Source organism: Gallinula chloropus (genome assembly GCF_964237585.1).
Source record: "Gallinula chloropus genome assembly, chromosome: 3".
NCBI classification, from domain to species: Eukaryota; Metazoa; Chordata; class Aves; order Gruiformes; family Rallidae; genus Gallinula; species Gallinula chloropus.
The window spans coordinates 59050264-59064844 of NC_140087.1; the positions used below are offsets into that span (position 1 = coordinate 59050264).

The following is a 14581-nucleotide window of genomic DNA, read 5'->3' on the forward strand; positions in this document are numbered from 1 at the left end:
CGACTCAGTGCTCCATTTTGCTGCCACCAAACACAAATTCTATAAACTGCGTAGAAGGCGTTACACGGGTGGGTAAAGAAATCATATGATACATATTTTCATATGGGTATTTTACTTTCAACAACATCTCCTACAGTTAGATCTTCCCCCAGTTTATATTTTGATAGTTTTCACTCGGTGCAGGACCACAGATATTTTTATAGCAAGCATACCCACAACACTGTATGTGGGACCCCAATAGCCAAGGGTCTAACTGGTGCAGGTCGCTAATGATTGAACAGGGCCAACAAACAATTATTTTTTTAACAAGGCCTCAGTAAGTTTGATTTTAACCAACAGTACACAATTCACAGGGCGAACTGAAATGATGAATTTGAGCTGCCAGACTTTGGAAACAGCAGGATCTCCTGGATTACCAAGATCCCTGCTGGCAGCCGCTTGTGACCCAAGGCATGCACAGATGCCCTGTGCCCTCACAAGGACCAAAGCCCCTTGAGCTGTAACCACAGCAAAACCCTACATCGCACCTTCAGCCTTGGGTGCTGAAGTTAAAGTCACAACAGAAGCAGCATCACAGCGCATCCCCCGGGTCACGATGCTGGCAGAAAGCCTCGTTTTATGAGACAAATGCCAGACTCGAGGTGTTTTTTCAAAAGACGTCAGAAGAGTACAGGTTCACCCTGCAGCACGGACCCCGGAGACCAGGCTCCAGTAAACAGGCAACGCTGCTACTCCTTCTTCACTCCCAGCAGAAAACAAACACTTAAAATAAGCCGCCACCCGAACAGCAACACACACCAGGTGCCCGTAACTGCCCCGGTGGCGCCGGGGCTGCCAACCCTCCGGAGGGAAAGGGCGGGCCAGGCTACCAGGAGGGGAACTACCAGGCCCACACAGGCCCACACAGGCCCCAGGCCCTACACAGGCCCCATCCTCCCTCACACACACCCGTCCTGCTGACCCGGCACCCTGACCCCCAACACCGTCCCTAACAGCCGCCGGGCGGCCGCGTCCCTCCGCCCCCCAGGGCGCTCCTCCCCAGCGCACGGCCGGGGCGGGGTCTCGCCTCCCGCGGGCGCTGATTGGCTGCCCACAACCCCACCCCCTCCCGCCACCTGCCGCAAGCCTGCGTCCCAATACCGTTGTCCTTCGGCAGGCATTGGCGCGCATGCGCTCTGTAACTCGCTCCGCTAGGGGCCCTGCCTGTTGCCTGCCAAAAAGTTGCTGCCAGCCCCACTTTGAGAGTGGCGACGACTCAAGGAAGAGAGTCTGTCCCTCTGCTGTAGTCGCAAGTCATGTATTTCGCCTGATTTTTTTTTTACTCCGCTCCTGCAGCGGCTTCTTATTTCCGCCGCTTTCAGGCGTTCGTGGCGGGCCCTACGAGCTGACGGGTCCTTGCACGTTAAGGCGTCGCAAAAAAGCCGGCTGGGGTCCTCGTGCGCAGCCGTCGCAACCTGTGGGCCATCGGGAGGGCGCTTGCCGGTGGCCCCCACCATGTATTACAAGTTCAGCGGCTTCGCGCAGAGGCTGGTCGGGGCGACGGCGTCCGCCGCCTACAACCCCCAGGTAACGGGGCCGCCGCCGCCGCCGCCCGGGGCGGCCTCGCGCCGGTGACCTTCGCCGCCCTCCCGCGGCGCCGCGGGAGGGGCCCGGCCGGCGGAAGGGGGTGGCGGGGAGTTGGAGTTGCGGGCGGGTGCTGGGCCGCTGCCCCGGTGATTGCCTCGGCTCCGGGGCCTGGGCGTTTATTTCGCTGTGGAGAGGTTTGCCGCCCTCCCATCCCTACCTCCCCCCCCGCCCCGGTACCCACCGCCCCGGGCCTGTCGTGTGTCCTTGGGCGCGGCGCTTTGCTCTGCAGTGCGGCCCCCGGGGCAGTTTTGGGGCGCGTCGGGTGTTTTAGCGAGGAGCGAACGCGCTTTGGTGATGGAGGGATGTCCCTGGGCTAGAACGGTGGCTGCTGGTGCCGTGAGGTCACAGCTGTCAAACCTGGCCAGCACGGCGGGTGGGCCCTCGCTCCTGTCTGCATGCAGAAAGGCTGGCTACTGGCAGCGTTAAAACCCCCCTTAGAGAGGGCACATGCTTTACGCAGACCACTATCAGCAAAGTGAACAGCATCTTCTCTCTGTAAGATGCTGACTGATATACTAAGGGCATGCTGGTTAATGGTTGCTTGTGTCTTCCTTGTCTTGTAGCTAAAGTACATGGTTAACTCAGCAGGAGGGCAGGGGAGCTGAGGAAAGGGGAGTCCTGATTACATCAGCCACTTCAAGACACCAAAAAGTTTCATATTGGTGAAAAAAATAAATCACAGAATGTTTTTGCCATTATGTACGTCTGCACAGATAAACCTCCTCATACTAGGGAGGTTGGTTATGCGATTCCCAATGGGGCAAGTGCAGCATGGTAGCTATACCACGTTCAGGTTTCTGAGTAAAACTGAAAAACTTAAGTTCTTACAGTTTAGTAATAGGCCAAAACAACAAAAACTGGAGTTTAAGGATTGGGTGAATTGATTTTTAAAAAACTGAACCTTCCAAAGAACTGCCTCCAGAGAGCAAACATACCCATGATATGACTTGAGGTGTTTAAGAAATTAAAAGTAGATACGTGTGTACCCACAGATGTCTAGTCAGAGTTATGGTTTATCTTATTCTTGATAAATTCATCAATAAAAGGTAACTGAAAGATGCTATGTGTAGACTAAAGTGTATTATGATACACAAAGAACTCTCTTCCATTCGTTCCTAGCCTAATTCTGTTAGCAACCTACTTTAAAGTTCTGTTTTCCTGGATATGCTTGATTGTGTGAGTTTTACTTGGAAAATCCAGTCATCTTCTGCAAGCAGGAATGTTGTACTAAGCATCTAAAAATGTACTAAAATCTCAAATTGTTTCAAGAGGCCCAGACCAACTGTGAAGTTTTTAATTTTGAGTGGGTTTTTTGAGGTTAAGATGTTACAGTTAAATGGATAGAGAATTAGAAAGGTTAAAAGAGAACTGCCTGATCACAGCTTAGTGGTTAATGGCTCATACTCTGCCAGGGTGTGCCTATAATAAGTGGAACACCAGAGTTTTTATCAGTTACCTGGAGCAGACAATAGTGTGCACTCTTGTAAAGTTTACAGAAGACATCAAAACAGTGGCTGCAAAATGTGTGAGGTGGGACTGGCACCCCAGGGACCTGTCTGAAGCAGAGGAGTGAGCTGCCAGGAATGCTGTGAATTTCCCCAAGGGAAAAAGCCAAAGTTGTTCACGTGAGAAGGAGCCCCTGGCAAGGATACAAGCTAGAGGCTGAGAAGCTGGTGGGAGAAGCTCTGTGGTGGAGACCCCCAGAGGTACTGGCAAGCTGGCTGTGAGCCAGCAGTGTATCATGTCCATAACGGAGGCCAACAGCACCTTGAGCATTATTCCAGTGGGCATAACTGGTAGGTTAAGGAAAGCGCTGGTCTCTCTCTGCTCAGTGGTGAGGAAACGGGGCTTGTTCCACCTGGAGAAGGGGATGGGCCTAGGTGCAAAGACAAACAGGCATAAGCTGCAAGAGATTCAACCTGGATATAGTGAAACATTTTCTTGCTGATCGGGCAGCAGAGCAGGTATCCAGGGAGGCTGTGCTTACCTTTCTCTTCAGCAGGCTCCCTCCAACACATTAAAACAGTCATCCAGGTTTGAGTACATCTTTATTTGCTAGGCATTAGAAAGGCAGAAGCAAAACAGGGTGGGAATATAGAATTCTCTGATATCCCATATTCTGTTCTGTTCATGAATAGCAGGTGTGCGTGAACATCACTGCACTAGATACAGAAAGCCACGATAAATTCTGGATTCTTGACACTTCGGGGTTAAAATGCTGTAGTGTCATATGTCAAAACTGGTTTGTAAAGGGTCTCTGCAAAACTAGCTTCACACACAGGGACCACTGAAGATGGGGGGGGGGGGGAAGTCTAGATATCACTGCTCTGCTTTGAAAAGCAAGAAGGAGAATGTCTAGCGGATAGAAATACTTTTCTTCTTGAATATTGTAGTGATTTCTTTTTAGGTTATCAGAGGTTATCATATTTCATTTTGGTGCCATCACTGAAATGTTGAAACCTAATTTTTGAGAGGATGAGATTATATCCAAGCAGGAGCATTTCACATCAGTCTTATGAATGTTGCCTTTTGTAAATTTAGGGACTTTTTTCACATTGATTCAAGCAGCATGATCTTTTCTGTTTGGGCCACCATCCACACAGCTTAGTCCTCAACTGTGGCATGGAAACGTGCTATGCAATAGAATAGCTGCATTTTAAAAAGTTGCCTTCAATCCCATTTTACAGCGTTCTTAGGCCAGCTGTCTGGTGGAAACCTTTTTATTTTTTCAGTTTGACTCTACTCCCAGTTGACACATTCAGACACATCGGTCTGATCAAATTGTTTGGAATAAATAGAGATTAAAATATGAAAGGAATCATGTGAGAAAGTAGATGTTAAATCTAAATCGAAGTAAATTGTTTCCTATTGATTTAATTGCTGTACTTAATAAAACCATAGCTCAGCATGTAAAGTAGTTTGCTCTTTATGCTTCTGTTTATCTTGATGTTTCTGGAAAAACGAAGACATCCTGCAATTCAAGTTCTGCTTGGTCAAACGCGCAGTATAGGACTGTGCTCTTTTCTGTACTGTTGCCTTCTGATGGCTCCCGAGGGAGTATCGTTCTGATGTGGGTTTAAGCTCATTGTGGGCTTGCATCAGTCAAAATGTATTTCAGAAGTTCATTTGCTGACAGTGACATAACTAACAGCTTATATTAACAAAAATGCTTCTTAGGTTGAAACCTGTATTTCCATCTCAGCATTAACATTCTTAGCAAACTTTGCTAAATGCAAAATTAAGTCATGTAAAGTAGTGTGAGCAATTTAGCCTGTTTGAATAAACAGGAACTTTCTCAGCTAATGCAGGTGAGGAGTCAAATGGGTTAAAAATTACTACCAAAATTTAAGAAGATAATGAGTGCCATAACCATTACAAATACAATGAAAAGTATTAATTCAAGAATTGGCTTATGTTTAAAGTACAGTTAGCGAGACCAGTTTCAAATGCCATCAGATGACTGCATGAACTTTTCCCTAGTTCACAGAATCACAAGGTTGGAAAAGACCTTTGACATCATTGAGTCTAACCGTACCTGTCCTCTGCTAAACCATATCCCATAGCACCTCATCTACCCATCTTTTAAATACACCCAGTGAGGGTGATTCAACCCCCTCCCTGGGCAGCCTGTTCCAATGCCCAATAACCCTTTCGGTAAAGAACTTTTTCCTAATATCTAATCTGAACCTGCCCTAGCACAGCTTGAGGCCATTCCCCTTCGTCCTGTCACTTCTTGCTTGGGCAAAGAGACCAACATCCAACTCTACAACCTCCTTTCGGGTAGTTATAGGTGGTGATAAGGTCTCCCCTCAGCCTCCTCTAAACAACCCCAATTCCCTCAGCTGCTCCTCTTAAGATTTGCTCTCCAACCCTGGTTGTCCATCTCAAGTTCTTCACGGCTGTCCATGATCCTAGTGGAAATTTAGCCATACTTCCGTGTATGCTTTGCTACTTTGTAGTAATTTAGAAAACACCCACGAACCACAGATATTTTGATTTTAGCTGTTAGGAGTTACTTGGAGTGTGTTGAGAAACTATAATGGTTAACCTTTTATACTGTAGCTGATGCTTAAAATGTACCCTAAATCACTTTTACTGACGTGTGTCACCCCAATACAAACAAAACCTCAAGTGATTCTACATGAAAGATCCTTGTGTTAGTGGTAGCAAATGTATTTAACCTCATATAGTGAGGTGTTTTGCTATGAAGGACCTGCTCTTTAGGTTAGAAGCGTCTGGGTTCAGCAAGTTCATAAAAGTTACTTCAGTGCACGTTTTGAAATTATATTTCTCAGTTTAACTTCCTTTTCTGTTTCCCCTTTGCTCAGTTTTCTCTACTTTCACGTTCTCTGATCTGTTTGAGCAGTTCCCCTGACATTCAAGCGCTTCAGTGTGGTGCTGTCTCCATTAAATTGTGCTGCACGTCCTTAGCGGTTTTGCACTGTCAGGAGAATGTAAATCTAGCTTGGGAATTCATGCTAGCAAGGTGTGAGTTTGTTTTACTTTGAGCACGTCGTTGTTTTGGACTATCTACATGTCCTGACTTTTCATTGACAAAGTAATTGCTGTAGCGTGCGGATGAAATCAGCAGATGTTGACTCTTCTGCACGAGTAGATCTTCTGTCTTTTATCTAAGAATTGGAACAAATTCCTCTTCATGTGATCAGGACTGAAAGATTAGCACCTTAATATCAGAGGATGAATTATCAGCATGAAACATTTTCTTATTGAGCATAGGGCAGATGTGCAGAGACATTCATTCTTGAAGGTAGTTAGACACTGATGTTATTACATCAACTTGCAGTTTTAGTCATGTCAAATACAAGTGACAATTAAAGGTCATTTAGGGTGTCCCAATGACTTGCTTAAACCACGATCTGTACTGAAATTCTTGTTTCCCTTGAGCCACACTAAGCTTAGCAAGCAGCTGGGTGTGAGAAAAACCACTTGGCCCTTTCTCTCAATAAACATGGACAGGTACCCAGTTGGAACAGCCGTGTGGTTACACTAATTCAGCAGAGCTTGGCTGGAACAGACCACAAGATTCACAATTCACGGATAGGATTCAAGATGAAAGATGCACGTTGCTGTGGTACTAACAATCAAGAAGGAAAGAAAGTTTTGGAGAAAAAAAATCACCTGTTTGTGTGGTCTAATCATCTGTTCTATAGTTCTTTCTACTCAAACACCTACCTTTTAAAGACAAATTTAACAAAGTACTTAACATACTTAAAAGTTCTTGTAGACTTGCTTTCTTCAAGTATTTTGAAGTAAGCGGTACTTCCCCTTGCTAGCAGTAGTTTCTTGGATGCTTCCTCCTTACAGGTGTGACCAGAACTGCTTAGTCTTAAATAATTTGTAGAATCATAAAATATCTTGAGTTGGAAGGGATCCAATAAGCATCATCAAGAACAACAATTCACTACTTACCTTCTGTGCAAGCCTGCTCAGTAGGAAGGCATGTTACTGAATGTGACAGGGGATCCAGTTTTGGCCACTGTCTTTCAAAACTTAAACAAGAAGGTCACAAATAGATTCTAATATTCATTCAGGCACTAGAAAAGTGAGAAGCTTGGAGCCATGTCTTCAGGATGGAGCCCCAGTGACCATTACAGAGGCTATTTTGGGATGTGGAGGAATCTGGGCTTTCTGTTGAAGATGCCTTTCATACCAGAGCAGAGAATTTAGAGAACTTTTGTATGGGAAATCCATGTCTGGTCTATGGCAGGTATAGGAGAAGAAAAGTGCCAGTCCGGTTCAGGCAGTTCTCTTAAATACAAAATGTGTCAACTATACCTTTGAACAGAATCTAGAATTTCAGTGCAACCTTAACTTGACCCATGGTGGGCAACTGCTGCTTCTGCTTGTAATAAAAACCTGTTGCATTAACCTACTTTACAATGCTTTTTAATTTTTGTGGCTAGTTAGGGAAAAGAATTACAGCTGTTTCAGGAGCCATAGTGTAAAAAACTGTGCTATGTATCCAGGCATAGCTGTTTAACAGTGAAGGCAAGGAGGCCCCCTCAGGCTGGATACAGCTTTATGCATTTACTTATCCGTAGAATTGGATTGTGTAGTTTTTAATTATGGCAAATATGGAGTGCAACCATCTGAACTGAAAGGAAATTAAGTCATGCTGCTCATGACAATGAGTTGTAGCAGCATGTGAATTATGGGTGTAGTTACCCTTGCATAAAATATCCACCACGTTAGGGCTTCTGCGGTGTCCTTGAGCACCATGAACTACTTTTGTATGAAATGTGGTCGTAACTATCCCCCCGCCCCCCCCCCCACCCCCAAATGCCCTTGAAACTATACATCCAAATTATTTAAGGCCCAGTTATTTATGGCTTTTATTTTCTTTCCTAAGCCCTGACCCAAAGTTATGGCTGAGAAACGAGTGGGCCAACAATGTGTCTTTAGCTCATTGTCACAGGTCCTCGTACCAGATAACTACTCTTTGTAGCGTATCCTTGTAATGCCAGGCGGCGTGCCTGCCTCACGCGACCGGTGGGACATTTGCAAGTGATATTTTAATCTCTATTTATGCAGGGACTCAATCCAATAGTTTCCACTGAATCCCCAGCTCCGGTTTTTGGGACAACAACTAAACTTGCTTCAGATTTACCAGCAACTGATTCTTTCTTGGGTAAAAACAAGGTGCCAGACCTACAGAAATTTTTTCAGGTAATAACAACTTTGAGAGTAAATTGAAGAAAACTGGAGAGTGAGATGTATCTTTCCTTATTTTAACATAGCAAATGACTTTTGGCATTGTACGATACCAAAAATTTGTAAAGTCCAGTCAAATATCAAGTGCAGTATAGCCTGTGTACTTTTACTGTGCCAGAAGGTATCTATGCCTTGCTTAGGGGGTAAATACAGAAAGTGGAAGGTCTAGTAATGTCTGTCTTTTCACTGTCTTTGGAAGATGCTTATTCTATTATTTGACTGTTGGAAGCATTTTGTCTGAGAATCAAAGTGTGTGTCTCAAAGCAGATCTGGAGGAGTAAAGCAAATCATTACTGTTTTGTGTATAATAATTTCAACATTACTGAAGCTGGTTATAATGTGCTCTAAGAAGAGCACAGTAAAGTTTTCAAAGCCACTTTGTTAGCTATGCAATTTTTAAGTGTACTGGGAATTTTCATAAAACAAATCAGTTAAGCATTTTTTAAAAACATGCTTTATATAATGTACCTTTTTCTCTCTTACATGCCACTTGCATTTGGACTGTGTCAGTCTGAGTTGGTGAATAACCTTTTATACCTTTTCACCTTCTTTTGTTAGTGTCACTTTTCCCATCCAGGTCCTCTTTAGAAATGTTTTGAGATAGATTCTTTCTGCCTGCACTTACCAGCTTTGGCTAATAAAATTAACTTGCCTTTGCGTTTTTCTTGCTAAACGAAAACCACATAATCTGCTTGATCGCACACAGCCCGTTTGTCAGGAGGTTTCACTTATGGGAGTCTTTTAATTTACCTGAGGTAGCTTGTTTGTTGTGGCCTTGGCATAGGTGTTCATTTCCTATTTTTGCTTTCTTTTTAAACTCTTCCCACAGAAACCAGATGGGCTGCCAGTGCATCTGAAACGAGGAGTTCCAGATAGGCTGCTGTACCGGACCACTATGGCTCTAACGATAGGCGGGACTATCTACTGTCTAGTTGCACTGTACATGGCCTCACAACCAAGAAACCAAAAGTAGATGAACCACAACTCATGGGACTGGTGACACGTGGCTGGAGGACCTCCTGCATGTATCGCTTTGCACTTGCGTCAATTGGGTGATCTCACAGGGATCGTTATTCCGATTCAACTTCTCGGAGAAAACGTTTTTAAATTGGCTGCCTTACATGTTCTAGAAGTTAATATAAAGACATCGACTTAACATATGGTTGTAGCTTTGCATTTGTTGCCTTGCAGGAGTGTATGAACAGTTGGAGAAAGTTAAGCTTTTCCTTTCTCCCCTCCCCCAACTTAAACAACATTGGAGATAGGACAGGACAAATACTCTGTGGGCTATGCTCCACGTTCCTCAGTGGGAGGATGCTGCTCGTTTCCAAAACAGTTAATTATTCTAACATACTGGGAACCTGTTGCTGTCATACACAGCTCATTTTACATAAGCAGGTGGCAGTGGAACTTTTCCAAATGCTGGTATATTATTAAATATTTGTACCTTTGGTGGCAGGACAAAGGGCTTATCTCCTTGGAGCATTTAAAGTGGATTTATTTCATAATGTCACTGTGTGCAGCAGAGTGCATCAGTATTGTGACATCAGTTATGCCAGTTTTTGGACTTTGATTTGTCAAACTGTCTTACTGGCAATAAAGATAACTACATGAATAATAAAACAGGCAAGTCTTGAAAGTCTCAGACCTCTTCAGCTGGCCTGGTAATTAAATAAACATATTGGTACACTTCTGTTTAACTTGTAGATCTCAAACCAGACAATTAATTCAGCTAATTTACAGTAATCTTTTTTTGTGATGGTAATCCTCTTAAAACCTCTCTCAGAACTCATGGGGTATTTAACTGTAAGTTTTGGTGAAACAGGTCACTGTCACACCTCAGCTGAGTATTATTTTCAGTGCACACACGTACTTATATACCCACATGCACACACATTTCATTTCCTGTGCTGTGTGGGTAGAAGAGAGAGAAGCCAATAAAAGCCTTTATTCATTATCTTTCCCTTGTAAAAACATAGCCTAGAACTGCGAGCTTCACACAAGTCTTCCTACAAAGCATCCTCTAATTTGATAGATTCTCCTCTGTGGATATCAAGCATCCACTCTTGGTTGCCCAGGCTCTGGATAACAATGGATTCACTGGCTTCTCTAAAGACCCATCGTTCCCAGAAGTGTATAGAAGTCACCTTCCATGTAAATAAAGAATAGCTGATAACAAAAAATTCCCATTTCTTCAATCTTTTCCTAAAAACGTTCTGGAGTTTTTTCCCAGTGAAGCCATCAAAGCTGTATTACTGCACCGTAGGAAAGAAGATGGCTGCTTGTACTGTGATCTCAGGTTTCAGTCAATGTTGGTGTTTCAGGATGGGGGAGATAAAGTCACTGAAAAAGAAATTTGTAAGGACAGAAAGAGTCAAAGAATAACATGGATTAATTAAGTTCTCCAGGAACTGACAGCTGTGTTGCCTCTACCAATAAAATATTTTACCCTCAGTAGCCTGTGCTTTCATGGAACTAAGAATCTTGTGCTTTAGGTGGTTAAATCCTACTTTAAAAAGGGAAAGAAAAAAGAAAGAGAAATCAGCATGGGAGCTTAATGTCTGTCTTCCCTGCATATCATACATTAAGCACTGCCTACAAGAATCTTCTAATAGAGGATACTTTGCACACAAACTTGAGAGGGAGATTTTCATGAGGGTGAGTTTTGCTCAGAGTATTTCTAGATATTTTTTTAGGTTTGGGCTTTTTGGGTTTGGTGTTGTGTTTTGTTGGGGTTTTTTTTTGCTTGTTGCATTGTTTGTTAGGATTTTTTTTAAGAAAAACAACTTTTTAGAGTTCATGTAGAGGACAGCAAATTTCTGTTTGTTGGCAAGGCAGATGTGAATGAAGTACCTAAACTGTTATTCTATTAACCAGTGAAAATACTTGCAGGAAATAAAGGGAGAGAGACTTGCCACTCAGGTTAAACTTTCTTAAAGAGAACTCAGCTGGGAGATTGGCTTCATGTATCGCTGTAGAGGTCATGGTTGGAGATAGGGATGTCAGAATTGTCTTTCTATTGCCCTGGATCTAGCTTTTTCCTGTTCTTTGTCAGCAGCTAAAAACATGTGTTCTAAAGGGAAAAGAAAAAACGTTTTGCAAATAGGCAAATACTAGGTATTCCATTCTCTCTCCTGTTTTTGCAGTATTAGGATTTTGAAAAACTATTTTCACTTTGCCCTTCTCAGAAAAGCTGACCCAGTTAAAGCAGGATGAGGATGCTACTTCAGCTTGTCAAGTTTACATCCCTGGTTCAATTGGAGGTCAAAGGAGGAAGGGGCATCACTTGTCTGCAGGCACTGGGCAGGGCTCCAGGCGTGAGAGAAAGGGGAGGCTGTGTTGCTACATATCCCACATCAAAGTGCTCTGAAGAACAAGAAAGCCAGAAGGTTAGGTTGCAGCAGCAAAATCTTGCCCCTTTTCTCAATTAGTTTTCAGACCATCCTAAAGAAATAGCAACATGGTAAATGCTTTTTATTCCTAGATGAGAAGCTCTGTTAAATATATTTCAAAATATTTCTGACGCTGGACTTATATAAGGATTCAAAAGGGTTTAAGTGTTTTAAATTACTGTTTGTGATACAGACCCCCTAATCCTAAGTCTTCAAGAACACCTTTAAAAGGAGCACTCTGTCCCTGGCCTGATGTTAAATAAGGTTTTAAATAAGGAGAACCAGGAGTGAACTGCAGCATCAAGAAGGCTACTTAACATTTTGGACTTGTCATCCCCAGCAGCAACAATCTGACTTGGGTATTACGACTTCATTGTTTGTGTGTTGTGTTGTGTTGTGTTATGTTATGGGCAGTTTTTTTCCAAGAGCCTCTCAGTTTTGTCTTAGAAATTATACAACCTACCAGCACTGAGAACTGAGACAAGAAGATGCATTCTTACGTGATAGCTTATACTTTAGTGCTTTGGCTTGAATGCACAGCAGAGAATATATTGTAATAAGCTCTCATACCCCAGGGTACTGCCTTTGGAAGGAAAAGCAGCTGAGAATTTTGTTCCCGAGTATTGTAAATACCTCCTGGATAATCATCCGTCCCCCATGACGTTATCTTATTGTTGAGACACAGTGGTTTTCTTTCTTAAATGATCACTCCAGCAACCTGAATTCAATAGTTACATCTTGATAATGGTTTTAAAATAAGGTCTCCCTCCCTACTTTTTATGTGGGAGTAGAATAAATGCACTTGAGACGATGTTGATAGTATGCATGTATGTCTTTCAGCTGCTTTAAAAATAGAAGTGTGTTAAGGAGAGGATTCTACCCCACAGTATTTCAGTATGACCAAACTATCTCAGCAGGCATTTGCCTTAATGTTTTAAATTGTCAGTAGACTCATTGCTTCAATACTAAGACATTAATTGATTGATCTTGCCTTAAAGTAAGTCTTGTCAAATTGAAAGGCACTGTAAGGAATAAAAGCAAGAGAAACTAGGAAAATGGGTATCTAATCTTGAAGACATCAAAAAGCTGAAGAGAGTGTTTCAGAGCTGTTTCCTCACACATATATACATGCTACTTACTCTTTCTTTACCCTCCTTCCTCCAAATTCAAGCCTTCCAAGAGGCTTCAGAAGAGCCACAGATCAGTTTTTTCCATGCCTGTCACAAACCATTACCCCTGCAGATCTTAAAATTCAAAAAAACCCAAATGCTTTTCCATAAAGAGGAAAAAAGCACACGTGTTTGGTAAATTGCATGCTACACTGTTGTAAAAAACCCCTACAAGCTACCTGCATTTTATGACCTAGTATGCTAGCTTTTTTGCCTCTCCAGCCCTTAAGCTCAGTCAAATGTTTCACAGGAAGGCAAGGTTTTATCTCAGTTTAAAATAGAAAGTGGGAAGAACTTTCCTGTAATCTAAGCATTAATTTTAGCATTAGGCATGAAAAACAACCTTTTAAATATTTTGCATATTCAGTACTAATTGCATCTTAGTTTATTAAAGATTAATAGTTTGAATCAATTCCAGTTAGCTGCAGTGCAAGCAATGTGGAGATTGCTAAAAAGCAGGAGCATCTTTGCTGTGCAAGGGAGTGCAAACATGCCTGTGGATCAGGAAATAGGGGAGACGCTATCAACTATCAGTATGGCATCTCACTAGTACCAGATCTTGCCTCCTTCTGCTTACATGATCCCAGACTGCTTTTGGGTATGGCACTAGACAGAAGGAACCATTTTATTCGCATGTTAATTATCTCAAAATACAAGAAATTTAAATTCAAGGGTCTGTTTATCCCCCCCACCCCCAGTCTGTTGCAGGAAACTGTATTTGGCCCACAAGTAGGCATTCAACATCCTCAGGCTCCAAAGAGAAATGACACTCTATGCTAAAACATTTTTCTAAATGTCTTTGCCCCATGGATCCAGTGCTGCAAAACCAGGGGGGGTGGGAGAGGTATTTTGCCTCACTTCATGTCAGCTGCATAACACTACCACCTTTCTTTCATCCTCAGTCTCACCTTGTTATTCTTAAAGACCATGAAAAGTTTTCTGGTTTACTTCCTTCCCTCCCCCTCCTCCCCACTCCCTGTCCACCTCCCCCAGCATTTTAAAATATTCTATGCCACAAGAGGAATGAAATTGTTTTAAGTGCTTCAACACAACTCCTGAAATACCCAACAGAAGGTATACGGGACAGATGTATTTTTCCTCTACAAGTTGGAACAAGCTCTGGAAGTCTCCTTGGTGAAGTACATGATCCTGTCAACTCAGCAACTCATGTCAGCTCCAGGTACAGAGGTAAGCCCCTTGCTGTAGTGGCAAGTCTTAGAAGAAGCAGTTCTACAGATGTGCAAACGTAGGGGTGTCAAATGAACTTGCTTCCAAGCCCCAACTGTATTTCAAAGAAATAGATGAAACACATCCCTGCAACGCTTGTACAGTTTGAGCCATGTTCCCTTAGATGTGTATTGTACTCATTTTTATATCTTAATTGCAATTCAGTCATATGCATTCAGGCTTGCTATTAGTTACTTATGGTGCAGTGCTACCTCAAACACCTCCGATTCCCTTTCTGATCCCATTGCTGAACTCTAATTTTGGGTGCTCAAAATTAGAAGTTTAAGTATTAATTGTCACGTGCCCATTACAAAACTCTCACTTGCGATGCAGAATACAGACAGCTAACAGCATCCATAGCAGAGTTCAGTGCCACCTGCCATAAACCAGATGTTCTTGCAACCACACAAGCCCATCCTTGGCATTTTGCATAGT

General features: G+C 43.0%; 1 protein-coding gene across 2 annotated transcripts; it reads left to right on the forward strand.

The window, feature by feature from the left end:
* The first annotated feature begins 1454 nt into the window (after positions 1 to 1454).
* On the forward strand, positions 1455 to 10940 carry COX7A2L (cytochrome c oxidase subunit 7A2 like). Of its 2 annotated transcripts, XM_084261930.1 has the most exons (3): positions 1457 to 1566; positions 8179 to 8313; positions 9188 to 10940. In XM_084261930.1, the coding sequence occupies exons 1-3, from the start codon at positions 1495 to 1497 to the stop codon at positions 9329 to 9331; spliced, it is 351 nt and encodes a 116-aa protein (XP_084118056.1). In that variant the 5' UTR covers positions 1457 to 1494; the 3' UTR covers positions 9332 to 10940. The 2 variants fall into 2 exon arrangements, with proteins under 2 accessions (XP_084118057.1, XP_084118056.1); XM_084261931.1 differs by lacking the exon at positions 8179 to 8313 and having other exon boundaries at positions 1455 to 1566.
* The last annotated feature ends 3641 nt before the right edge of the window (positions 10941 to 14581 follow it).